This window comes from Symphalangus syndactylus, chromosome 2 (genome assembly GCF_028878055.3).
Source record: "Symphalangus syndactylus isolate Jambi chromosome 2, NHGRI_mSymSyn1-v2.1_pri, whole genome shotgun sequence".
In the NCBI taxonomy this organism is placed as follows: domain Eukaryota; kingdom Metazoa; phylum Chordata; class Mammalia; order Primates; family Hylobatidae; genus Symphalangus; species Symphalangus syndactylus.
Window position 1 is genome coordinate 79,893,792 of NC_072424.2, and position 27,816 is coordinate 79,921,607.

The window sequence follows — 27,816 nt, forward strand, 5'->3', positions numbered from 1 at the left end:
ATTAAAGCTGTACTTAAAATTAAATAGAATTTAAAATTATTTATGTAGAGCAATAATGTGGCTTTCTGTTTTGCTTTAAAGCTAGGTCAGGTAAATATACATATATTTTTCTTATTGAATGAAGCCATGAACAGAATATGAGAAAAATAAGTACATGTCTGGTTATTCTTAATTAAACTGATTTGATCATTACAAATTATATGACTGTATTAAATTATCACAGGTGTCATGATATATATATATGTATGTTATTTATAAATAAAAATAAAACCAAAAAGTACAAAAATAAATATTAACAGATATATAGACCATCTCCACTGAAAAATACCTTGGAATTTATATAGCCTAATCCATTTATTCCGCAATTGAACAAATTTACTTCTAGAGAGATAAACTTACTCACTACAGATCATTTAGCTTGGTAATGTTAGAGCTGAAAGTGATATGCCTGTCTTCTAAACTCCAGCATGATAGGAATAATTTCATTGCATGCATCTAGTCATTCATTTATTCATTTTTTTCTAGTGTATTCAATAAGTATCTATTGATATCTATGATATGCTAGACACTGTTCCAGGTACAAGAGCTATAAGGATAGGGAAAAATCCTTGCATTAATGGAGTTTTTCTTCTAGTAGGTAGAGATGGAAATTGAACAGATAAATACGTATGAAGAGGAAATACATCATATACTACCTAGTCATTAAGAGGTATGAATACAAATAAAATAGAAGGAGGACAAGGTATATATATGGTGAGTGGAGGGTTTTAATTTTAAATAGGGTAAATATTAGAAATTCTCTGGAAAAAGGAATGTATCAGCAAACATCAAGAGGAAGTGGAGTAGCGAGGCACATGGATATGCAGGGAAAATGCATTCCAGGTAGAGAAAACAGCATAGTCAAAGCCCCTCTATTAATTTGTACCCCTAATTAAAATGTGCTGCAAATTAATGATTAATATAATCATTGATTACTTTATACATATTCATATTGTGATACATTTTAATTCTCAGTGTACTTGTAATGCATTATAAGACTTTAAGCTTTGCCAGGACAGGGGTCATGTTTTGTTTTTGGTAAATCTACGCACACACAGTGCCTGGCATGGTTATTTATACCAAGCTGGTGGTCAATATATATTAGAATGATAGATCAAATGAATGAATGAATAATCTAGTGAATTATTAAATAGAATAGGTTGAGTTTTAAAATAAAACTTTTGTGCCTCTAAGTCTCCTCACCTGAAAAGGCCTGACCTTAAGGGCCATGTTGGTTAAAGCTCCTACCTCAGCAAAAGCTCAGGGTGCTTTCTCTATTCTTGCTTACTAGGGTGATTAAATAACAATAGAGGGGAAATCAAGTTTCCATATCCTTAAAAATTATGAATTATTTTAATGGTAAGGGCATACACACACACACACACACACACACACACATATATATATATGAAGATGGTAGGTATATGCTGCAGTCATCACATGTACAAGTACTGTGTTTCTCTTTTGATTGATTATGTAAAACAGGCAACGAGAATAAATTCTGATTATCTTTACAGAGCTTTATGGCCTGTCAAAACGGCTTTAGATGAATTTTCTCATTTATTTATCACAATACTTCCACGATATTGTTAAAGAAGCTTTTTATTACATTAGGTAGGGAAAAGAAATTATGGCTTATCCAAGGTCCTTCATTGACCCAGTGTGGTAAAGTTTCTTAGTTGTATTTCAGTTTGGCCACATGACAGTAAAATATATTCTTGATGGCTATTATTTATAAGAGAAGAAAACATTTGATCAGGAAAGTTGAAGACATCTAATTTAAAAGATAATATGCAATGAACCTTCATTATGAGATACTTGGAATGGTATACAATGAACTATCAAATGCTGTTTCAACTACCTAAAAAGGATAACTGTCTTTAACTGCACCAAATGATACTAAACTTACTGCCTATCATATTATGCTTAGTCACTCTGATTTCTTTTATTCCTCTATTAACTCACAGTAACACTGAGAAGAGCAATTCTCTCTGTTTCATTGTCCTTCCCTTCAAATATCCTGTTTTAAGAGATTACAGATGCCTCGAGATAACACTGCCAGAATTATCCCAAGGACTGACAGGTTTACTAACAAATGAATGCTTTTCAGATCACTGCACTGGACTCAGATCCAACTTTGATATGAACCACATATGGCTTCAGTCTTGTTTCCCTGAATTAACTCTAATTTCCTAGTGACCAAGGTCAGATGAGTCCAGATAGGGCTCAGCTGTTCTTATCTAGCACATATGGCCCAGTATTGTTGGTAATTTATTTCTGTAATAAAAAATTAAAATGGAAATCTCAGCCAGACTCTCTCTTACCAAGGGAGACCTTGCTATGGGCATTAGGGCTTATTGCATGTAACTTTTTCATAACAAAATAAGAATTATTATTATAGCACTTATAGCCAAATATTTAAGTTAGCATTATAAACAAAATTGGTCATGTAAAATGTATTGAAAAAGAATAATTTGAGTAAGTATGAAATACCACAAAATTTACGTTGTTAATTTTAAAAAGTCAGAAATTACTGTATTTGCTTTTAGCAATTTTACTGTATTAATCTATATGCCAATGTTAAACTAATTCTGCCAGATTTATTATTTAGGATATACAACTTTTATTTATAAATGTCTGTTTATTAATTCAAAAGAAATAGAATTTGTTAACAATAAAGTCTTTTTCAGATCACTTCAAAATATTTTGGGTGTTGTACCACCCGATTAACTTCTTAAGGTATCTGAGCTGAAGTCAACATTTCTAATATCATGTATAACAAAACATATTACAAAATAGTATTCCATTTTCTTTGTATGGTGGATGTGTTGTTGTTATGACATTTAAAACAAAATTAATGTTAAAGGTTTTATATTTCATTCATGGAGAAAACTTTCCTGTAGAACATACTTAAAAAGTTAATTCTAAATCTTTGCTTTAAGAGGTTACACAAATATTGATAATGTTATTTTCTTGTCATTTTTAGACAGGTTTATAAAAGCAAGTTCAATGAGCATAAGATGGTTTCTAAATTTTGATTTATTTTTGACAGCAAACAAAATAACAAAGGTGAAGAGTTCATTTGTGTACCTAAGATATCTTTAAAAAGAAGATGCCTTTATATTTGTCAAATATGTTGCTCCCAGTAAAAGAAAAGAAGATCTATGCAAGTGGTTCAAGAGTGAACCTTACCTTATTAGCTTTTCATAATATTTTAGAAGAAATTTAAAACAAAATTGCAAAGCACTATTCTTACACTGATATTTTCCCAGTTCACTAAAACATCCAGAAAAGAAATTTACCCTAAAATTTTTTAGTCATTTGAGACTTGCAAACAGCCAAATAATTTCCAGGTTGCAAACTTTATTTAGTGTTCTAGCAGAAACTAAACTAAAATGTCTATAAGTTTTAAATTGTTAGATGTGTGTTTAAAATATTTTAAATATTTACATTCTATGCTCTTTTTAATACACAAAATCATTTGGCAATTGTGAATTTTGAAAAGGGTTGTATTTCTTATTCCTTTAAAGTTTATTTTTGGCAAAAATTTATTATTTTGTTGATGTTTCACAGTCCATAAAAACTGCTATTATAAGCAGATAGTGTCTTATGAACTGATTTTATTGGTTTGTGCTGATGTAGCAAAAAACAAACCGGCTTACAAGCCTCGGCATTTTTATAAAATAAACATTGCTAAACATTGACACCCCAAATCCATCTAATGTAACATAGAAAAATAAGTTTCTTTAAGGAAAGGAGGAATAAAATAGAAATACATTCTAGTATTTTCAGTGGCAGATAGGATAAGTTTCGTGGGAAAATAAGATGATTTTATTTACAAAAACTTAAAAATGCATTTTTCTTACAGTGCTTTTTTTTAGATATGCATTTCATGCAATATCTCTGAGATATTATTTAATTGATTTTCTTGGCTTTATCTGGCTAATTACTCTGTATAATATAACTATAAGGATAATACTTAAGAAATCTTTTTTTTATTTTTGTCAGGTAAGTTATAATCTTTTTATGTTTTATGTAATTAAAATTCTTTTCCAAAATCACGATGCCATAAATTTTATCTATTTTCACTTTTTTTTTTTAAGCAAGGAGCTTTGGTTCTCTCAACTGTGTAGGAAAGAAAAATATTTTAACTATTTCTTATCTTTTACTTGGATACTCTCAAGTTGAGCTGTTTATTATCCTCTAATTTGTTGTTACCTCAATTATTTGCTAATAGAAAATTATTTTATGATGTGCTTAGCTTACTACCTGTCTTTTATTTTATATATTTCTCTTAAGTACTACATTCTTTTGGAAAGTATTTCCTAATAAATTTGGCAGCAGCTATGGACAGGGCCAGGACGTGTCTCAATTCCTGAGTCTTTCCTGGTATTCTGTCTCAGTCTTCACTTTCTCTCATCACAGTGGCCAGAGGACCTTCAAAGACTGTGGACATTTTGGCTGATCAGCTTAGTCCCTATGTTTGATTTTAATCAGGTCCCTTGGCAATGATCAGTATCTACTTCGCTGAAAGACTAACCATTGTCACAGGAGATGGAGCAAAATGTATTTACAGGTGGCTTCTTCAACATGCCCGTTGTTTTCCACCTATAATCTTTAGTTTATACTGCAACTTTATATTTCCTTTCTTCTATGCCAATTTGCATACAACTTTCATATTCAACATAGAAATATTTGATTAATTTCATGTTTACCTCCTCACTGATCTTAAATGCGTTTTTATTCCTTTTCTTTAACTTGTACAGCTCCCATTTATTGATTTTTACCTTTCAAGTTCCTATAATCTATTTAACTCTGAGAATGTTCAACAACTTTCTGCTTTATGAAAAATAAATCTAGCTAAGCCTTCTTATTTTCCCCTTATACAATATACTTTACAGTGGAAGTATGACCCCATGGGTGTTGAATATAAATATTTTCAAACCAGAGGTCAAGCCAATGGCAGTGTTTTAAATCCTCGTTTATTCTACTCAGGACCCACCTTATTAGGAACATTGACTTACTTTTTACAGCTTCACTGAGGTACAGTTGACCTCAATAAAATAATAAAAATTGTATATATTTACAGTTTGGGAGAGTCTTTCCTAATAAATTTGACAGCAGCTACGCACAGAGCCAGGCTGTCTCAATTCCTGAGTCTTTCCTAGTATCTTATGTATATCTGCATACATATATATATATATATAAAATTATCAAAATCAGTTTAATTAACATATCCATTATCCTGTATTTTTGTGTATGTGGTGAGAATATTTAAGGTCTATTCTCTTAGCAACTTTCAAGTATAAATTTGCAGTATAATTATGTGTAGTCACTATGTTAAATGACATAAGCTAGGCACAGAAAAACCAATGCTGCATGATCTCACTTATACATGGAATGTAAAAAAAGTTGAACTCATAGAAGCAGGGAGTAGAATAGTAGTTACCAGGGGTTTGAGGGGAGGAAATGGGGAGATGTTAGCCAAAGGAACTTTGCATTATTGATTGTTCTTTCTTTCTCTGACATTTTAAACCTCTCCTTTCTTTTGAAACATCTGCCATTGGCATTTAAACATGCTCAAATCTCTTCAATCTTTTAAAATCTTACTTAAACCAAAATATTCTTCTATCTGCTGCTATTCTGGATCTGCTCATCTTCAGGGTCGTACTTTTTATTTTATTTTTTTTTTCTTTTTGGCACTTACTGCTACCTTTCTTAATCCACTTTGATGTGACTTCTAAGAGCTTCACTCCCCTAAATTAGCCCTTGCTAAAATAACCAAGAAACTCTCTGTTGCCATATCCAAAGGAAATTATTCAGTTTTCATTGTTTGTAGTTTTCTAGCAAAATCACTACAAGGGACCACTTCCTCACTCAACTTTCTCTTGCCTTAATTTATGCAGTACTTAGATTTTCTTCCTTCTCTGTTTACTCTTTTTACATTTCAGCCTCTTATGCAAGCTGGTGAAATTCAAAATTCCACAAGCCTTAATCCTAGGACTCATCTTATCTTCCTCTCCTGTCTTTTTCCACATCTATCCACTACTTGGTCAGTTGTATCTAATATGGCATTCAGAATCTACATTTTTAGCTTTGATCTCCCCTCTGAACTCCAGACTTAATATCTAACTTCATATTACAGATCCATTTGAATGTTCCTCATATGTCCCCCACTCACTAGGTATAATCTTTCTCTCCTAAAATTTGATCTTCTTTCAGTTTTTTCCTCTGTCAGTAATGCTCAAGTTTAAAACAGAAACCAAGGACTTGTTCAACCTAAACCTCTTCTTTACTTTTTATATTTCAATAATTACCAAGTATTATGCATTACACACACACACACACACACACACACACACCCTTTGAGTTTCTGGATATCTTTCCATCTCCAACACCATCTCCAGAGTCCAAGTACTGTTTCCTTAGACTGATGCTATGTGCTTCTAAATGGTCTTTTCACATCCATTGTAGTCTTAGTGATCTCTTCAAAATGCAAATCTGATTTCATCATCCATAGACAATCTGCTTCATAATTGCCTTCACTTCTCACTGCTCCTATGATTAAGGCATATTTTGTTCCTGCATGTTAACTATTTATGAAACCTTGACCCTGGTCAGTGTCTAAAATTGTGCCTATTACATAAAAGTAATTCAATACACATATTTTACTTATTTATTTTTATTTTATTTTTAAAATTTTTAATAATTTCAACTTTTATTTTAGATTCAGGATATATATATGTGCAGGTTTGTTACATGGGTACATTATGTGATGCTGAGGTTTGAGGTACAGTTGATCATGTCACCTAGGTAGTGAGCATAGTCTGCAATATGTTTTCAACCCTTTCCCCCATCATCTTCCTCCCTTGGTAATCCACAGTGTCTATTGTTGCTATCTTTATGTCCATGAGTACTCAATGTTTAGCTCCCATTTATATCTGAGAACGTGCAATATTTGGTTTTCTGTTCCTGTGTTAATTCACTTAGGATAATGGCCTCCATCCAGCTGCATCCACGTTGCTGTAAAGGGCATGATTTTGTTCTTTTTTATGACTGTGTAGTATTCTATGGTGATACACCTATTTTAAATAAAACAGTAACTTGGCTCTGTGAAAGCAAAAGTTGCACTGGGAAAAGTTAAACCAATAAGGAAGACTTGTCTATTCCAAAAAGGAAGAGAGAGATCAGAACTCCATCTCTGAACTGGGCTGAAACTCTGGAGAATTTTAAAGGATGGGTTGGGCGTTTTTAAGGGAGAAAGAACTTTTAACAACAATTGGGTGGGTATGGGGGGTTATCACCATATGTGTTTGCTAATTGGGATTATCCAAGGGAAATGTAAACTTTCTCATATCTTCATCACAGAAAGTAGTTTTACAACTTGGAACAAGGGACCCTCTGTCTGAAGTTAGTTTTCTACCTTTCCACAGAGACTGGAAGATAGAGATGCCTCCTTCCTTGATGATTACCTTTCAAAGGGTTGGCTCCAGGCCCTTTAGAAAGACAGTCTGGTGTTGAAACACGCCAAGAGGCTTTCAAAAAGATTTACATTTAAAAGGGACAAATAAAGAATTTACAATTACAAGAATTCGGAAGTAAATTATCTACGAGAGGGGAGGGAAAATACCTTGATGCTTAGGCTATCTGAATCATATAAGGGACTGAGTGAGCTTAAGATGGGGCCTGGAGGTCAGAAGGAGCCTGTCTAAAGTTTAAAAAGCTGAGGGAAGGCTTCAGGTCACCTTCATTACTCCTTATTTATTTTGCTATCATTTTATAGCACTCTGTTCCTTAGCTCATGGTGCCCCAGCCAGAGAATACTTTCTTCAATTATCCCTCCCATCAAGTTCATATCCAAGATAGCATCTCTTGAGTGCTTTCTCTCATATTAGAGAGTTCTTGATGTTGTAAATGCAAGAGAATGCATTTTGAGTTTTTGTTTTGTTGCATTTCTAAAATATTTCTTACCACTTTGAGGATCATTTATGCCATTCTGTTTGCTTTAGTCTTTATATTTTCAGTTGGAGGCTGTCCTCAAATATCTGGTTATCCTTGGCTGTTTGATCATATTTAATAGATTTTAAAAGGCTCACTGCAAACTCTAGGTGCTTACTCAAAGCTGAAAAACTGAGTTTCACTGTGGGGTATGTAGTGGGTAATTTAGTTAGAAAATCCATGAAATGTATATTTAGATAGAGTTGGTGTAGTGCACTGATTAAGATTATGAACCTTGTAGGTAATCTTCCCATGTTTGAATCCTGGTTTTGCCACTAAGTGGCCATATAATTTTAGGCAAATCATTAACATCATTGTGTTTTGGTTTTCTTGTTTATAAAAGGGGTACAAAAATACCTACATATTTTTATAAAAATTAAAAATTGTAGTATTTGTAAATAATTTGGCATAGTGTCTAGCACATGCTAGAATTTATATATGTGTAAACTTTTATTATTACTATTAATACTATTTATTTTGCTTGAAAAAAATTCTATTATTCTTTCTGGAGGAAGTATATGAATCAAGACAGACATAAGGCTGACTGGTCTCAACATTGGTTATGGATTTCAATTTATTTCTTCTGGTTTTAATATGGTCTTCCCTGGTTCAACTGTCCAGCATGCTCTTGCTTCCTCTCCAGAGAATAAAACCTCTAGTCCCTGCTTGGGTGGGATGGGGGAGTTATCATGTTATTCAGAGATAGGCTGTAACAATCTAACTGTTTTTAAAACATCCCTTCAATAAATTCTACTTTTTTTAAACCCATGTTTATTTTGGCTTTGAAAGGGATCTAGAACTGACTATCTCTGGACATTTGTGGAGTGAGGGTGTATTCTAAAGTTACCCATTTCCTGGTAGGTGACCAGCAGATAATCATATTTCTTAAACTGAGCTTTCATATTTATTATGAGAATTAAAACAGTTTGGGTGACTTTTCTATCTAAATATATTTTGCCATTAAAATAATAGAAATGCTTAAAGAAATGAAAAATCAGTGCTGGAAAGTATTTGAAGAATTTCAAGTGAGTATATGTTTTGTAAAATACTTATTACACCAATTAACTGTTAGTATTGTAGATCAGATATTTCAAATGTGAAATAATATGACAGTTCATAGTAATTTAACATGAAACTATATACATTTGTAAAGGATACAGTAGCAACATTTCTTAAAGTTGGTTTTCAGTTGTGATTAAAAAAAAAGAAGTTTGACGTGTTTACCACATGGATTATAGTAAAATATTCACAATGAATGGATTTGTGTACTATTATAAAATATAATTATCTTGTCCAGGCATGGTGGCTCACGCTTGTAATCCTAGCACTTTGGGAGGATGAGGCAGGCATGTTCAGTGTTTCACTGGGGAGCAAAGGTTTGCATTTCTACCCAGTCTTAGCACCTGATTCTGTCCTTGTCTTTATAGCACATTCATTGTACCTTTTTCTTTTTCCTAGTAAATCATAAGGTACTTATTTCCATTTTATCATTGAAACAGTGCCAGGATTTTTCTCTGTAATATTGTGGGCCTTCCTTGTAGTGGAAGTAGTGGTAGTATCACATTTATTTCCTTGCACATGTAGAAATAAAAGCACACTTAAACTGTAAAAAATATTCCACATCTATTTGCTTGAAAATAGTTTTAACTTTTTATGATAATGCAAGCAGTATGATGAATATCCTTCCTGTGTTTATAACTTCAGGATTATTTTTGGTATTTGTATAATATAATAATTAAATGATGATAAAGGTTTCATAGATGAACTTTCAAGGAGCAGATGCTAACGTTTTTCCTGTTTATGTTTTACCAGGGCCTTCTGAACAAAACCTATTTTCTTCTTTTAGTAATGAAATTCTAGTAAAGCCCTCCTGAGAATTTTCAGTTGGATATAAACACTATTCAATTGTATTGGTCCAGGAATCTTTAGTTATTTAGTAGACCTGAATAATAGATTTCTGAAGTCCAGCTTAAAGAAGTACTGAGGTGATCAAATTGTTTCTCAGTGGAAATGTAGACATCTTTATTTGTAGCATCCTTATTTGTAACACATTCTGCTCCTCTCTTCAACCCATACTTTTTTTGTGTATCCCTGGGGGTTAATGTAGCAGCTGTGTTATGTTAACCGAAGTTGGGGGAAAACAAATAAACTCTTGTAGTCTTACAGTGTCAATCTGAGTGCAGTGTTTCTCTCTTCCACATTTGTTGTAAAGAAATGTTGACAAATATGAAATACTCAGGTAAGAGACAAGCACAAAGAACTTCCTTATAAATCATTTATTTTCTGCTGTATGTATAACTTTCAATGATATACTGGGATGCATTTTTAAACATGAAGATTTTAAAAAATATATTTGTTAAATAAATCTGTACTATACCTTGAAATATGATGAGAAATTGCTATGAGACAGTCATTATACAGATTGAGATTTTTTTGGTATATCTATCTATCTATCTATCTATCTACACACATACACATATATATAAGGGATATATATATATCCCTTATATGTGTGTGTGTGTGTGTGTCTGTGTGTGTATATATACATATAAGGGATATATATATATATATATATGTATATATATATACACATACACATGTAAGGGATATCCCTTAAAAATTATATTGTTTAAGATGGTACAAGTAAAGTAAATGTAGTTCATTGTGTCTAAGCATTATAGGAGCACATGGAAACTAAGGAATACCTTTCTCGTAACCAACTTATATTTATTTTCTTCAGAAATCAAAAATCTCCACGTATGACAAAATGTGGGCCTTTATGAGTAGCAGAAGGCAGTCAGTGTTGGTCAAAAGTAATGAAGAAGGAATCCAGCGAGTCCTCACCTCTGATTATGCTTTCCTAATGGAGTCAACAACCATCGAGTTTGTTACCCAGCGGAACTGTAACCTGACACAGATTGGCGGCCTTATAGACTCTAAAGGTTATGGCGTTGGCACTCCCATGGGTAGGTTTTATGTCAGCTCTTTGTTCTTTGTTCATTAATCTGAGTTGCTGTAAGACAGGGGAAAAACAGTATGTCCACATATGCCATTAGGAATTTTGTTTTTACCAAATGCATCCTGCTACCCCTCTGTGATTGTACAAAAGCAGGTTATCAATTTGGACATATTCTTCTAAATAGATAAGTCAAAAATAGGAAAAAATAATTTCTATCAAAATGATCAGTAGATATTTTTACTGCATCAGTGTTGAAAAACACACAGTATAACCCAGCTAACTTTCTCTTTTCAATCTTAAATTCAAAAAATGTTTTATAAGTACACTAAAGTTTTCGTAACAATTTACTTTTTTAAATTTGTGGCTTACAAATATAGTATTTGACTTAGAGAGTTAACTAAAATAAGTGAGGCATAAATGGCTCTCATGAATATTATTAGAATTGTTTTACTTAAAAGAAGGTAGAAATAGCAGACTATTTACCAATGACATATCTAGAATATTTAACACTAAGGATTATTTTTAACATCCCCCTCCTTTCATATGGCAAATCATTTTTAGTCAAAATAATCAAATAAGATAATGAATTGTAATTTCCAGAAAACCATAATAAAACTCTTTATTATAGATATACAAACATGTATGATATGTATAAGATGGTGCCATAAGTAAATAAACACACACACACACACACACACACATATATGTATATATATAAAACATTACAGTACATGTGTACATGTAGTGGACAGAATAATGGCTTCCCAGAGATGTCCATGTCTTAATCCCCATAACCTTTGAATATGTCACTTTATAACAATATACTTTGAATATAGCATATACTTTGAATATGTATCATAGCAAAAGATACTTTGCAAATGCGATTAAGTTAAGGACCTTGAGATGAGGAGATTTTCCTGGATTAACCAGATGCTTCCAATGTAATCACAAGAGCCCTTGTAAAAGGGAGAGTGTAGGGTCGAGTCATAGTTACAATGTGATTATGACAGGGATGTAAGAGAAAGAGAGAGAGAGAGAAAGAGAAAGAAGAGAGAGGAGAGAGATTTGTAGATATTATTTGTTGGTATTGAAGATGTAAGAAGGAGCCATGAGCCAAATGCCAGGTGATCTTTAGAAGAAATACAGTCCTTCAGAGACATCACTTTTAGGACTTCTGACATCTACAACTGTGAGATAATAAATTTTGTATTGTTTTACATCACTAAGTTGATGGTAATATTTTAGAGTAGCAACAGGAAACTAATTGTACAGAGGGAAAAAAGTAATAGCATATTTTAATTACGTCAATGTACTTTTTGAAAGAAAGGGGAAAACATATTCATGATTTATCACAGTAGTAACTAATAACACTATACATGTTTTGGACCTTAACTTTTGCAAATTTGTCAATGACTTGGTTAAAACTGGTCGTTGATTTCTGGCAACTCTGAAATGTCTAGGAAGTCCATTAATTTTCTACCAAAACATTTAATATTAAATAATATTACATTTGGAAAATCATCTGAAATGTATTATGGTTTATAAAAAGCTTGAATTAGTTTTGACAAAATTTTGAGATATTGATTCTTGCATTTATGTAGTAGAGTCATAACAAAGAATAATTGTGCAGTCATTATAGAAATGAAAAAAAACAAACTTGAGTTCTTACTCCCAAATAGGCAAGTGTAGCTGAGTCCACATAATTGAGGAGTTAATGGTATAATTGGAATTTTCCAATTTTAGTTCCAGGTAGAATACAATGCTTATTAAAGAATTAAATATAAATATTTGCTAATTTGATAGTCAATAAAAGCTCAGTTGTTAAAACTCAACAATAATTGTTTAGAATTTAGACCAACAAAAGATATTTTGGAGGAGGAATATTTTATATTTTACATGTTTTAGACTTCCCAGTGCATAATGATAATGGATGCCACTGTTTTTAAATTCTCCCCAGAAAATATACCCCCTTTATTACCTGCACCAGGGAAAGGCTTCCTCAAGCTTTGTCCCTGTTATTCCAATATTATGTACAAATTCAAAATTGGGCAATTAATTTTAATATACAATAAATGTATTAAAATGATTGCATTTTCACAATTATATTGCTGAGAAACATTTTTTACTTCTCAAAAATGTGTTAAATTATACCTTTATCACCAGTAAGGCTTTGGTTTATTGCCCTAGCTCTGTGTGATGGGAGTGCTCAAATCTTGGCATTCTGCACAGTTAGCTCAGTTATGGTTCTTTCCCTCAATAAGAAATGCATGCTGAACCTAGAAACTTCATGAGTTACTGCACCAGCTATTTGGAATTTGTGATGCACAACTTCTTTGATAATTTTTGAAATATGTTTTTTTCTATGAAAAATCATATACTCTTAAAAGAAGAGGCTGATAATGTGCTATGAATATCATCATGCAGTATTCTGCACACTCATATACTGAACTTATTCTTGTCACTACTGTGCTCTTGGACAAGTAACTTGAAATTTATGGCCTCTAACTTTAATTTTTTAAACTAGTAAAAGAAGAGGATTGTATATCCCAGGTCCATTTAAATGCTAAATAATTTGGCAAATAATGTGCTTGATAGATTCTCAGAGTTTAGTCTAAATTAGGCTAGACTACATGGAGAAATATGGTTAGCTGATGTCCTAGAATACATTCAAAAAATCAGGCAGACTCTTAAAGTAGTTATGAGAGGTGGAAGCAGTGGTTTGTTAGGCTCCCATTATCCTATAGTTTCATTTGGGAAGAGCTGAAATAAATAAACACATTTTTTAATATCATTTCTGAAAGGAGTGAGACTCATATATTGCTACATTTTTCTCCGGGTTTGCATCGTCTGGATGAGACTCATATATTGCTATCACTCTTTCCTGGTTTCCATTGTCTGGATAAGGGCAGAGATATTTGTCTCCCTTTTGCTGTTCATTGTTTCAGCCACTATCATAATCTGCATTTCTCAACTGGCAAATTAGCATTTGCCTTTTATGTTACCATTGCTGAAGCACACTGAAAATGATAGTAGTGTGTAAATATATTTACTTATTTTAAAAATTGTACTTAATTATAAACAAAAAAAAAAGGAATTCATTAAGGTGTGAAAAATATTCCTTGAGGTTCTTGCTCTTTCTCAGCAAGAGTTAATGAGAATAGCTATATTCAAAGCAGAGCAATATGGGCTAAGGTTCTGAAAAATTCAGATTACTTCCGGAAGTTCCCCAGGCTTTTAAATTTATATATTCAGGAGCTATAATCCATAGTGAAAATTTCACCTTTAGTAATATCCTATATGTGATCAAAGAGAGGAACTTCCTTTTCTTTGTTTTTATTGTTGCTCAGATTTTGAGATATTTTCAAGAAAACCTATGTGGTTTGATGAGGAGATTAAAACGGGAAATATGAGTCTTTTCGAGTGGGAAATCAGAAAAAAAAAATAAAAAATTGTGCATATATCCACCCCTGCCCCATTTTCCCCCAAATTCATATATTATCTTCTTAGCCTGCCATGCCTCCTTCTAACTGATTTATTTAGGGGCCTCACCATCACCATTCATCACTCTGAGTGTGATCATTCCTGCCCAAAGTGTGCTGTGAGATCGCTGAATGACTCAGAATAAACTATTTAATTAAGGAAGCTCTGTTTACACAAAAATACCTTAGTGGAGCAATCAACAATGATGTGAAAGTAAATGCTAAATAAGCTTAAGCAGGTTTAATTAAGTTTGGATTGACATTAAATTCCTTTCATAGTTTTCCTGACTGCAGCAACCTTATTTTAATGTGGCATTTACTGTATGGTAGATTTTTGAAGTTGCAGGAGACCTCACTCGGTAAGTTAACTGAACTTCTTATTTCATTCAAAACAATATTTTTAAAAGCTCAGAGTGAGTTAAAAGCAAGGAGCAAAATCATAGTAGTTTCATTAAGGAACGTCTAAATTGTGTGAGAAGGTGCCGTCTTGTCTCTTATTTTACCATAGGTGATAATCTATTTATCTGAACTGGGAACATTTCTTCTCCTTAATGGCATTTTTGGCTGCATTGCTTCTCTCCTGACTGCCTGTACTTAAAAGCCTTCTTGGTTTCTCTTTTTCAAATGTTGAGTGCATATTGCACTTTGAGGACTAGGCAGACTCAGCAGTCCGTGAGCTGGTAGGAAAGCAGCAGTCTAGAAAAAATTTCATTAGGGCCAGTTGTTATTATTTTGCTTTGCTTTGTGCAATTTGGTAGAAATATTATAAAATCACTGAAGGGTCTCATTAAGATGATTTCTATGTTTAGTAATGAGTTAGTGACCTCTTTCTTTCATTTATTAGTTCCTCACAACTTTAATAACAAGCAATGTATGTGGCAGCTGAAAAAGGGATGGTGGGAATTGTGCTCATATTTGTGCATATTATTGATAATGTAATTTTCTATAATTTCAGTTGTTTCTATTTTACTTGTGGGATTAAATCAATAGTGAATTCCAGTCAGTGAGTGTATAATTATTTAACAGTCAGTAACTATTTCTGTGAACAAAACCCAAAATAAATTAGTCGTATAATAGAGAATTACTGAAATACACACTATACATGAAGAATGTAAAGATAAAGTGGACATATTTACAATGCCCTTTAATATGAAGATTAAATTTAAAAATAATTTTAGCCATACACAAAGCTGTTATATACATTTTATTTCTCTCATATTTACTGATTTAATTAGAAATATTAGGGTATATTTTATTTAGTAATTGACTTTAATGTTACCTTTACAAGCTAATGCTTTGAAACAATATTATCTATGAATATCAAAAAGCAGTAGTACTATTAATAATCCTCAAGTAACTTTTATCAAATTATAACGTGCTTACCCATAATTAGCCTAAAGTAAAAAATGTAACAATAGGTTATATTATTGAGTTTTTATGGTAGAAGTGCACTACTTTGACATATAAACAAAATGAAATTTCCTTTTTTTACTTCTATTTTCTAATGTTAAATGCATAAGATTCACTCTTTATTTTTTAATTTCTCATTATTTGGTGAGGTAAGAGATGTAGAATTGGTACCAGTGGAGGTATGTTGTTTGTTTGAGGCAGCTACCAATGTTTGTAAAAATAGAAATCAGTATGAGAAGAATGTTGTTCCCTGTTTTATTCACCATCCATTTCTAAAATTCTCAATTTATCATATAATAAGTACTGTAGTATTCATCATTATAGATGCATAAAATTGCCAGCCTTCAGTTTTTCAGTTTTACTGAAATAAATGAATACATTTGTCTTCATTAGTTTAACATAATGCACAAAAATTGATGCAAATTATTCATCTGTCTGCAGGTCAACCCTTCCATTAAAATGCATTCTATTTTCCCTTTGCATAAGCAGCACAATTTTAATATTTGAAGTGATTTTGCGGGGCTAAATCTAGATCTAATAATTTTCAGGGACTGAATTAAACAAAGAAACTCAAATTACACCTGTTCAAGCTGTACATTCCTGGCATATTTGTTAAGTCTAGATTATATGTCACTGAAAACATAAGAATCTCAATAAGTTATGCCTGCTCCACAGACATCATTAACAGGCTGCATGCTACAATCTAGGAGGCTTCAAGAGGGAATTTGATGAATTGTGAGCACCACTGTGAACAGCCGTGATTAATATTGTAAATGTTGACCAAATGGTACCCAAATAATGTAGAAATGGATAATTCTCATAAAACAGAGTTCTGACAGATTTTATACACAAAGATTGGATCATTTAATTCATTTACTGATTAGTCCAAGACCATGGCTTCAAATTTTACTTTAGATTAGTTAGCCACAGACTGTCAGACTATGTCAGATAGTTGTCCTTGGGTTAGCAGAGGTAGGTAAGATCAATGAGTCACTCTTATTAGAAAAAAGCTAGTCAAATGTTTGTTCTGAATACCAAACCCAAATGCTTTGCATTTGCTGACCCTCATGTGACAGACATATTCATGGAGTCTTTGGCCTTTGTAGTCAGATGACTTGTGTGCAAATTTTAGTTTCACCTGGATGAAACCTGATGAAGTTACTGAGTCCCTATTACGCTTAGTGTCCTCGTGTATAAGTAGATATAACCATGTTCACATAACTGGATTGTGATAAAGATTGAGCATATTATATTTATAGTACTTGAATCAGAATAGGTAGCATAAAGAATTTTAAAGAAATGTTTTGATCACTTCTAAGGTTATAGAAAATTAAAAAAATAAAAAGTGTTTTGAAGAAATGTTCTCTAATAATTGAAAGAATATGTTAGTGGTCTCTATTTATACATTCTTAGAACTGTCTTGTTTTTATATGTTTAGGGATATTAAATATATAGCCGAGAAAGCAGAGTATTAGTATGACTCATTGTTAACCAGCTGGAAACCTGTTTCTAATGAAACCTACCTGGGATTTTACCATTAGCCAATCAGTATATTGTAATTAGATAACTATCATTTTGTGGGAAGAAAGTGATTGATATCTACTGTATAAAGTTAAGAAAACTCCTATCATAAGGCATTAGCTGAACAAGCAAAATGGTTTTCCATTTCCAAACATGTCTTGAACTTTTAGTAACAGAGCTCGAAATGTATTAGGAGAAGTATCATTTCTAAAGACATGTTTAGTAAACAATCATTTTAGTAAACAGAGCTCAAAATTTACTAGGAGAAAAATCATCTCTAAAGGCCTGTATATTTTCTTTACATTTGACCAATCTACAAGAATTTCATTACTCCATCCTGCTTAGCTCTGTAAAATAATGAACATAAAATATAAACATAAATCATCTTTCTTTTTTAGAAGACAGATAGGGAAAAAGAAATTTGATATAAAATAGAGAAAAATGCAATATTGGACATAAACAAATTCCTGTTATTAGTGCAGGGACTTAGATAGGTGGAGCTTAGTGAGACAAAAGCAGACAGACCGAATTGCAAAAGGGACTTAAGCAATACTTAAAGGATGGGTAGTTCACTGCCTTGAAAAAAAATTTTTTTTCTTCCAATTTTAGGGTTCTTAATGATTAATCAGGGTAATGATTTAATATAAAATGGTCCAACTCTTATAATTCTTTCCTTGGAATTTTACATTAGATTTGGAAAAAAGCATAATAGTAAGGAAATCATTGCTGACATAACCATTCCTAACACTATTTTAATGATTGCTGATGGCAAAATCATAAGAAAGGTAGGGTTTGTAGGATAAAATTGTTTCTATTTTCATACTTAGTGTCAGAATTTCATGGTTTAATACTCAAGAAATATGACAGCAAATCTATTTCACCAGTCATTTTTAACTAATGTATATGAAATATGTCAGAACCAGTAAAAATAGTTGGCTGTTTCATTACAGGTTGATAACATTTTCTTTTTCACAAGTTAGAGGATATACAGAATATTAGTAAAAGGCAACTGTCTAATACATATACTCTATAATTGAATTCTTCATTGATACATTTTATATGCCATATATAAGCATCTCCCTTTATGATCTTAGGTACCTGAATATTTCCCTGCATATTCTATAAACATTTCTTCAAGTAGAATGCATTTATATTATTTTAAAAAGTTATTGTAAACTAAACATTTATAATGTATATATTTATGACGTAAAAGCGACATTGTGATTTATGAATACAATAAGGAATGATTAAATTAAACTAATTAGCATATCAATCACCTCAGATACTTATCTTTTTATGGTGTGAACATTTGAAATTTACTCTATTAGAATTTTTGAAATGTACAGTACACTGTTACTAATTATATTCACCATGTTGTGCAATAGATTAAAAAAGACCCTATTCCTCTTGTCTGAGATTTTTTACCCTTTGAGCATCATCTCCCCATTTCTCTCAACCCTCCAGCCTCTGCTTTCTGTTTCTATCAGTTCAAATGTGTTAGATCCCACATGTCAGTGAGAATATGTGCTATCTGTCTTTCTGTGCCTGGCTTCTTTCATTTAGCATAATATTCTCTTGTTTCATCTAGGTTGCACAAATGACAGAATTTCATTATTTTTTAGGGCTGAATAGTATTCCATTGTGTGTATATGTACTGCATTTTGTTTATTCTCTGATCCATTATAAATATAAGGTTGATCCTATAAATTGGCTATTGTGAAAAGTGCTGCAATGAGTAACGGAATGTGGACATCTCTTTGACAAACTGATTTCAAATCTTTTGAGTAAATACATAGAAGTAAAATTGATGGATCATATGCTAATTTTACTTTTAGTTTTCTGAGGAGCCTCCACACTGTTTCCCATGATGATTGCACTAATTCACATTCCCACCAACAGTATGCAAGGGTTTTCTTTTCTCCATATCCTGATCTGATGGTTTTATAAGGAGTTTTCACTTTTACTTCTTTCACATTCTCTCTTGCCACCACCATGTAAAATGTGCCTTTCACCTTCCTCTGTGATTGTGAAGCCTCCCCAACCACAGAGGGCTGTGAGGCCATTAAGCCTATTTTTCTTCACAGTCTCAGGTATGTCTTTATCAGCGTATGAAAACGGACTCATACAGAGGAATACCATTGAAAGGCCTTAGTTTTATAGAAGTATAAGAAATTCATGAGCAAAAATGATAAAGATACAAAAAGAGTAATTTCATCTTTACAAATATATCAATCCATAACATCTTAATCAGAAAATGGTGTCAGATAAAAATGAACCAATCTTTCTGATACCTAATAACCTTTTCACATTGCATATCTGTTCAGTCACTACCTTGCTGAGAATTTTCTAGTGGTGCTCTCGAGCTATCAGACAAAATACTAATTCCTAACAATGTCATGCAATCCCTTTCTTTTACCTATCTCAAGATTCCTGTATTAGTCTGTTTTCATGCTGCTGATAAAGACATATCCAAGACAGGATAAAAAGAGGTTTAATTGGACTTACAGTTCCACATGACTGGGGAGGCCTCAGATTTATGGCGGGAGGTGAAAGACACTTATTACATGCTGGCAGCAAGAGAAAAATGAGAAAAATGCAAAAGCAGAAACTCCTGATAAAACCATCAGATCTCGTGAGACTTACTCACTACCACAAGATCAGTATGGGGAACCACCCACATGATTCAATTGTCTCCCACTGGCTCCCTCCCACAATACATGGGAATTATGGGAGTACAATTCAAGATGAGATTTGGGTGGGGACACAGAGCCAAACCATATCATTTCCTTTCTGAATTTATCCTCCCTTCCCTACATCTAACCTGATAACAATACAAACAAGTTGGGTTTCCCTCTGCCTGGGTTGACCTTTTTTCACTCTTCCTCCAATTTTCTGGTTGAATTCTCTCATCTAGATAAATTTCTTATGCTGACCTTTTCATCTCTTTACACACTTTTCCTAGGCTGCCACAGAGATATATAGGATCTCTCTCTTTTGGAACCATAGCACATTTTCGGATATTCCTATATAGTATTTGATATATAATATTACAATTTTTAAAGTACCTTTTTCTCCATTAAGATGATAATATGACTACCCTAATGGCAAGGGCCATATATGAATCAATTTTTACCCCTACTGTCTCACTATTAATTGTTAAGTACATAAATATTACTTAGCATAGCTGTGAAATCCTAAGTATATAATAGTGAACAATATAACCATGACCCCTGCCCTCCTAGAGTTTTCAGTGTAACAAAGAATATATAAAATTTAGCAAGTTTTTACAAATAAACAGGGTAATGTTTTACAGAATTATGTGACAGATGTAAATATAATAAATTAATCTTCAGGAAAGGTAAGCAAAAAAGATTACTTCTATTTGATAACAGGAGTAAGAATGATAACTCTTCTTTTATTTTGCTACCTTTTTCTTCTCTCTCTTCTCTTTCCATCTACATTCCAGTTTTGAAAAGGTGTACATAGAAAAGGAAAATGATAGGAGAGCATCTCAAATCCATTTTGTTCGTTTCTTCTAGATTTAGAGGATAAGATGTGGTACAAGATATCAGGGCCATGGAAGAATTTAGCCAACCATAAATGACACTGTTCATGTAGAAATGAGAGAAGAGAGGTTAAAAATCATCTGGTATGAAGAGAATAAAAAAAATTTACTAAAGACATACCTAATAAATACTTAGCTAAAAGTGCAAAGAACTTTTAAAACACAATCATAATAAACAACTCCACTAATAAGTGGTCCAAAGATCTTAACAGACACCTCATCAAAGGAAATACACAAATACCAAGAGAGCATATGACAAGATGCTCCATATCATATGTCATAAAAGAAATGCAAATTAAAATAATGCTTTATTTAAAAATCAATGAATAAAAATTGCAAGAGTAAATTGTTACCTATCAATAATAATCTTGAATGTAAATTAATTCTTCCATCAAAATACATACAGTGGCTGCATGTATTTTTAAAAAGATCAAATTATGTGTTGCATATAAGAGATTCTTTTTAGCTTTAAGAGTATTCATAGCTGAAAGTGAAGTGATGGAAAAGGTATTCCATGCACGTGGTAACCAAAAGTCAGCAGGGATGGCTATACTTAGAGTTCAAGTTAAAAACATTTATAGGGGACAAAGAAGTCATTATTTAATGATAAAGGAGTAGATAAATCAAGAGGACATAATGATTGTAAACATATATGCACCAAATATTGATTCACCTGAATATATAAAGCAAATATTAATGGACTGAAAGAAGAAATTAAAATAATTGTAGAAGGCACCAATATCCCACTTTTATTAATAGGTAAATCAACTAGACAGCAAATTAACAGAAAATACTGGGCTTGAACTGCATTTTTGATATTGTTTGGCTCTGTCCCCACCCAAATATCATGTAGAATTGTAATCCCCACATTTAAGGGAGGGACCTGATGGGAATTAATTGGGTCATGGGGGCAGATTTCCCCCATGCTATTCTTGTGATAGTGAGTGAGTGCTCACAATATCTGATGGTTTAAAAGTGTGACACTTCTCCCCACAACCCATGTCTACTGCCACCATGTGAAGAAGGTCCTTGCTTCCCCTTAGCCTTCTTCCATGATTGTAAGTTTCCTGAGGCCTCCCAGTCATGCTTCCTGTTAAGCCTTCAGAACTATGAGTCAATTAAAACTCTTGTCTTCATAAATTTCCCAGTCTCAGGTGGTTCTTTATAGCAGTGCGCAAATGGACTAATAAAACTTTATATGGAATGAACCTAACAAACATATATAGAACTTTCCATTCAAGAGCAGTAGAATATGCTTTCTTCTCAACTGTACATGTAACATTCTCCAAGACAGGGCATAATTTAGGCCATGAAATAAATCTTAACAAATTCAAGAAGGTTGAAATTATATGTGGTATTGTTTCTGACCACAACAGTATGAAACTGGAAATCAGTAACAAGAGAAATCTTGGAAAATTAACAAGTATGTGGAAATTAAACAACATGCTCCTGAACAACTAGTAGGTCAAATAAAAAATCAAAAGGAGTACTAAAAAATATATTGAAACAAATGACAATAGAAACACAATATATCAAAACCTACAGAATGCAGCAAAAGCAGTTCTATGAGGGAAATTTATAGCAACAAATGCCTCTACTTAAAAAGAACAAAGATCCCAAATAGCCTGACATTATGCCTCAAGAAGCTAGAAAAGGAAGAACAACCTAAACTTACCTAAAGTTAGCGTAAGTAAATAATAAAGATCAGAACAGAAATACATCAAACAGAGAATAGAAAAACCATAGGAAAAAAAGCCAATAGTCACTTCTTTAAAAAAATAAACAAAATAGACAAACCTTTTACTAGACTAAGGGCAAAAAGAGAGGCGACTCAAACAAAATCAGAAAGAAGGCATTAAACTGAAAGCTCTAAAGCATTACTGAAAGAGATTGAAGACACAATAAGTAGAAAGATATCTATGTTCATAGATTGGAAGAATTAATATTGTTAAAAATTTTCTTCCTGGCCAGGTTCAGTGGCTCATACCTGTAATCTCAGCACTTTGGGAGGCCGAGGTGGGTGGATCACAAGGTCAGGAGTTCAAGACCAGCCTGGCCAACATGGTGAAACCCCATCTCTACTAAAAATACAAAAAATTAGCTGGGCATGGTGGTGCGAGCCTGTAATCCCAGCTACTCTAGAGGCTGAGGCAGGAGAATTGCTTTAACCCAGGAGGCAGAGGTTGCAGTGAGCCAAGATCATGCCAATGCACCCCAGCCTGGGTGGCAGAGCAAGACTCTATCTCAAAGAAAAAAAAAAATTCTTCCTACCCAAAGCTATCTACAGTTTTAATGCAAACTCTCTTAAACTTCCAATGTAATTTCTCATAAAAAATAGAAAAGCAATCCTATAGATTATGTGAAATCACAAAAAGGCCTAATACTTAAGGCAATAATGAGCAAAATAAAATAAAGCTAGAGGCATCACAATATCTGATTTCAAATTACACTGTAAATCAATAGTAATCAAAATAGCATGGTACTGCCCCCCTCCCCCCAAAAATAGACACATTGACCAGTGGAACTGTATGGACAGTGCAGAAATGAACCCACACATGTATGGTCAATTGTCAAAACTATCAAGAACACCCAATGGAAAAAAAATAGTTCTTCAATCAATGGCATTGAGAAAACTGGATATCCACAAGCAGAAGATGTAATTTGGTCTTTTTCTCACACCACATACAAAAATCAACTCAAAATGCATTAAAGAATTAAAAGTAAGGTCAGAAATTGTAGAAGTACTAGAAGAAAACATAGGGCAAAAACTATACAACATTCATTTGGGCAATTTTTTTTAGATTTGAACCCAAAATTGCAGGCAACAAAAGCAAAAATAGACAAATGGGATTACATCAAACTAAAAGCTCTGCAAAGGAAGGAAAAAAAATAATAGTGTGAACAGACAATCTGGAGATTGTGAGAAAATATTTGCAAGCCACACACCCAATAAGGTGTTAAAACTATATTAAGAACTCAGACAACTGAATAGCAAGAAAAAATCATTTAAATGAGTAAGGGACCTGAATAGACATTTCTTAAAAGAAAACATACAAATGGCTAACAGATATATGAAAAAACTTCACCATTGTTAATCACTGGGGAAATGCAAATTAAAACCACAATGACATATCACCTCACACTAGTTAGAATAGCTATAACAAAAAAGACATAATGTATTGGAGTAATGACAAGCTAGAAGAAATGTAATATTATTAGTAGTCTACTTCATAAAAATATTTTCCCAGACCCAAAGTGAGAAACTAGTACCAAACCACTACCTAATGCTAGGTCATATACAGCACATAATATAATTACAATATCTGAATAACTAATAAATATAAAATAAAAGAAACAAATGTCCTTTAGGAGGTGTCCAGAGAGGATATGTCATATGAAAAAAAAGCAATACCCAGTAAGCCCTTTAGACTTTTAGCAAAATGTATGAAGGATTTGGGTTCTATTAAGGAAGAACAAAAAGCATATTTTTATTATTTTTTTCAAACATTGGTTTCATCAATTTTAGTATACAGCTATATTTAAATAGTTCTTATAACTCTTGTCCCACAAAATTATCTTGCAAATAGACTTCAAAGCCAGTTGTGGAAATCTGTTTTAATACAAGCAGTGTGCTGTGAATTCTTATGAAGCATATGGAGCAATAGATGAAAAAGGGAACCTACAAAAAATACAAATTGATAAGCTGTGAGTTCACAATAGGTAAGTTCAAAGGGAGAAAGGAGAGTACATAGGGTCAGACAGAAAAATCTAATGAAGGGGCAACATATTTTCGACAGAGAGAACACATGTAATAACAATAGTAATTGTTATCTAAGATTATCTTACTTTACAATAAGTATTAATAGTAATTATTGTTTCTAAAGCAGTACAAATTGAATTTAAAAGAAAAGAATTTATGGGGACATTAATAAGCGAGAGGGAAAAATTCTTCCCCGACAATAAATTTAAACATTATAAACAAGTTTTATTTAATTTTTTCTGTTCTTTCCTTTAATAGATAGATGGAAGCCTTTATTTTGCTAATGTATAATGTGAATTTGCACAAGATATATTTGATATGTAGTGTTATTCAAGATTACTTGTACAAGTAATCCTTTAAAAATCAAACACATGTACCTTTACCAAAAACAGAAGTGCATGTGGGAATAGCCAGTTTGGGAAATATTGTTGTAATGAGTCTTAGGAGGAGATATATTATAAAAAGCAAGAATGATTTTGTTTTTGACCCTTGTAATTGATTAAAGCATACAGAAGCTTGATTTGAAAGTAAAGAAACATTTGAAAGGCTGAATGAGAGGTTTCCAGAATGTAAGATAATGCAATTTCAGCATGTTAAATATAAGATACATTGATTTCAGGATATATTTTTAAATATAGGATACTGTGATTTCAGTATATGCATTATTGGACAATTTGCTGTGCAACCTTTGAAGAAAAGTTATTTATCAATCAATAAGCCTCCCTCAGAATTAAAAGAAATGCTGACTGCATTTACTTTATTAATTCTATATTATCTAGACGTAATGAAATAAGATAAAGAGAAAAATGTTAGCATGTAAAATTGAGAGTTTGTACAGGGTAGTAAAAGAGCAATAGAAGAAGTAAATCAATATATTGTATATAATAGACTTAAACTTTAAAATTAAGTATTTAGAACTATATGCACATTTCATTCTACAAGTAAGGTTCCTAGAATGATAGAGAGGAAAGAAAGGAAGAAGGAAAAAAGGGGGAAGGGAAAGAATGATAGAGGGGGAGGGGAGAGAAGAGCATGGGAGGGAAATGGAAGTTAGGGAAGGAAGGGGAAGGGAACAAAAGAATACAAGCAAAAGAATACAGGGCCCATGGCACGGTGCCTCAGGCATGTAATCCCAGCACTTTGGGAGGCCAAGGCAGGCAGATCATGAGGTCAAGAGATTGAGACCATCCTGGCCAACATGGTGAAACCCTGTCTCTACTAAAAATACAAAAATTAGCTGGGTGTTGGGTCCCTGTAACCCCAGCTACTTGGGAGGCTGAGGTAGGAGAATCACTTGAAACTGGGAGGTGGAAGTTGCAGTGAGCCGAGATGGCACCATTGCACTCCAGCCTGGGCGACAAGAGCAAACTTGGTCTAAAAAAAACAGAATAAGAAATAAAAAGAGAGTACAGGAAAGGCAAAAAAAAAAAAAAAAAAAAAAAAAAAGAAAAAGGAAAGGGAAGACAGAGGAATGAAAAAGTAGGGAGGGAGAAAAGGAAGGAGGGAGGGAGGGAGGGAAGGAAGGAAGGAAGGAAGGAAGGAAGGAAGGAAGGAAGGAAATAAAGAAGAAAGATAAGAATAATTCAATTTAATAAACCCAGCAAGTTAGCTCTGAAATATTTGGTGAGATTTGTGTTCACTGTTTATAACAATCACAGTATAATCTCTTAAGGAGTTCTAATCTATGTCTTGGGAGAGATTGTCATGAAATCACAATATTACATAAAAATATTTGATTGAAGTTTAATGTAAAAGGGACATTTAGAGACAATAACTCTATTGTTGAGGAAATTCTGGATAGATATATTTGTAGTTTTTATGTGCCCATCCATACACTGTCATTGTATGTCACTTGAAACTGCCTCTATACCTCCTTTGGGGGCTCATTTGGAGCATCAGGTCTTATACATCTGACATATGAAGAAGTTTCACTATGTAATAAATGTATGCACTATGACTGCCTGCTTCCCTCCCTCCCTCCCTCCCTTCCCTCTCTTCCTCCCTCCCTCCCTCCCTCCCTCCCTCCCTTTCTTCTTTCTTTCCTTCTTTCCTTCCTTCCACTCTGCAAGCTAGGACTTTTTTTACTTGGTAAAAGGGATCTTTTGGCAACTTGTAAAAAGATAATTTACAAACATAACAATTCCTTACTGGGAATATGGAGAACTTGTTTAAATTATCAAAGAAAGTCCCACTGAGAGCAGGGATATAAAAGGAACCAAAGATTAGAGATTGAAATGAAGATTCAAGGCCTAATTTGGCTTTAAAAGTGTTTGGTTTATCCTGGATTTTTTAAACTATTTGTCAATGTTTTAAATGTGTGAATTTTAGACAAAATATTTCATATGATCCGACAAAAAAATGAAAATATATGGTCACCTTGTGACCATATAGTCTCACAAGGTTTTAGTAAAACTGAAACTGAAGGCAATCTGTCTATTTTGAGTGTTGCAGTTTTCCAGATATTTTTGTCCACCTTCCTCCATTCATTTATGGTTGTCTGTCCTCCTAACAGTTTGAAAATTGACTCTAAGTTACCATGATGCATGTTCTAATAGACACATTTATAATTTCCTTAGTGTTTTCTAATTAAAGTTAGAGGCCTTTTGAAAACATATACGTATTTCTTGAAGGTGACCTTACAGTGTGACTCCTGAGCTTCTCTCAGTTGACGTTCAGTAACATCAGTTCTTTCTTTGCCAACGTACAGATTGATGTGGGAGTTTGGACTTGGGAGTAACTGTCTCTATCTACATAATTAATGAGTGTTCACTTCATTAGAGCTAAGTGCATGGTTGTTCGTGTCACAGGGAGAATGGAAGATTCTTTCGTTCTTTGGTCTCAATGTGTCCTTGAGATTTTTCATCTAGCTGAAATTTCAGTCCACATTTGACTTCAACTGGCATATTTGTAGAAATACTTCCAAAGGAGCATCAAATTATGTATCAAATAAGTAACAATTCATTTTTAATTACTTGTGCTTTTGAAAAATACTTAAACTAGATCAGTGATGGAAGGACAAGTGAAACATGTCACTGATTTGTTGATATTGATTATATTCCCTATATTATTTCATCTTATTTAAAAC

At 32.8% G+C, this 27,816-nt stretch overlaps 1 protein-coding gene across 5 annotated transcripts in view; it reads left to right on the forward strand.

The window, feature by feature from the left end:
- The window catches only part of GRIK2 (glutamate ionotropic receptor kainate type subunit 2), a 677,547-nt gene that overhangs the window by 632,051 nt on the left and 17,680 nt on the right, over window positions 1-27,816 (forward strand). For all 5 annotated transcript variants that reach the window (XM_055259887.2, XM_063619929.1, XM_055259866.2 and 2 more), the window contains one exon: window positions 10,778-11,003. In XM_055259887.2, the coding sequence (XP_055115862.1) occupies window positions 10,778-11,003 (226 nt within the window). The remainder of the gene's footprint in view (window positions 1-10,777; window positions 11,004-27,816) is intronic.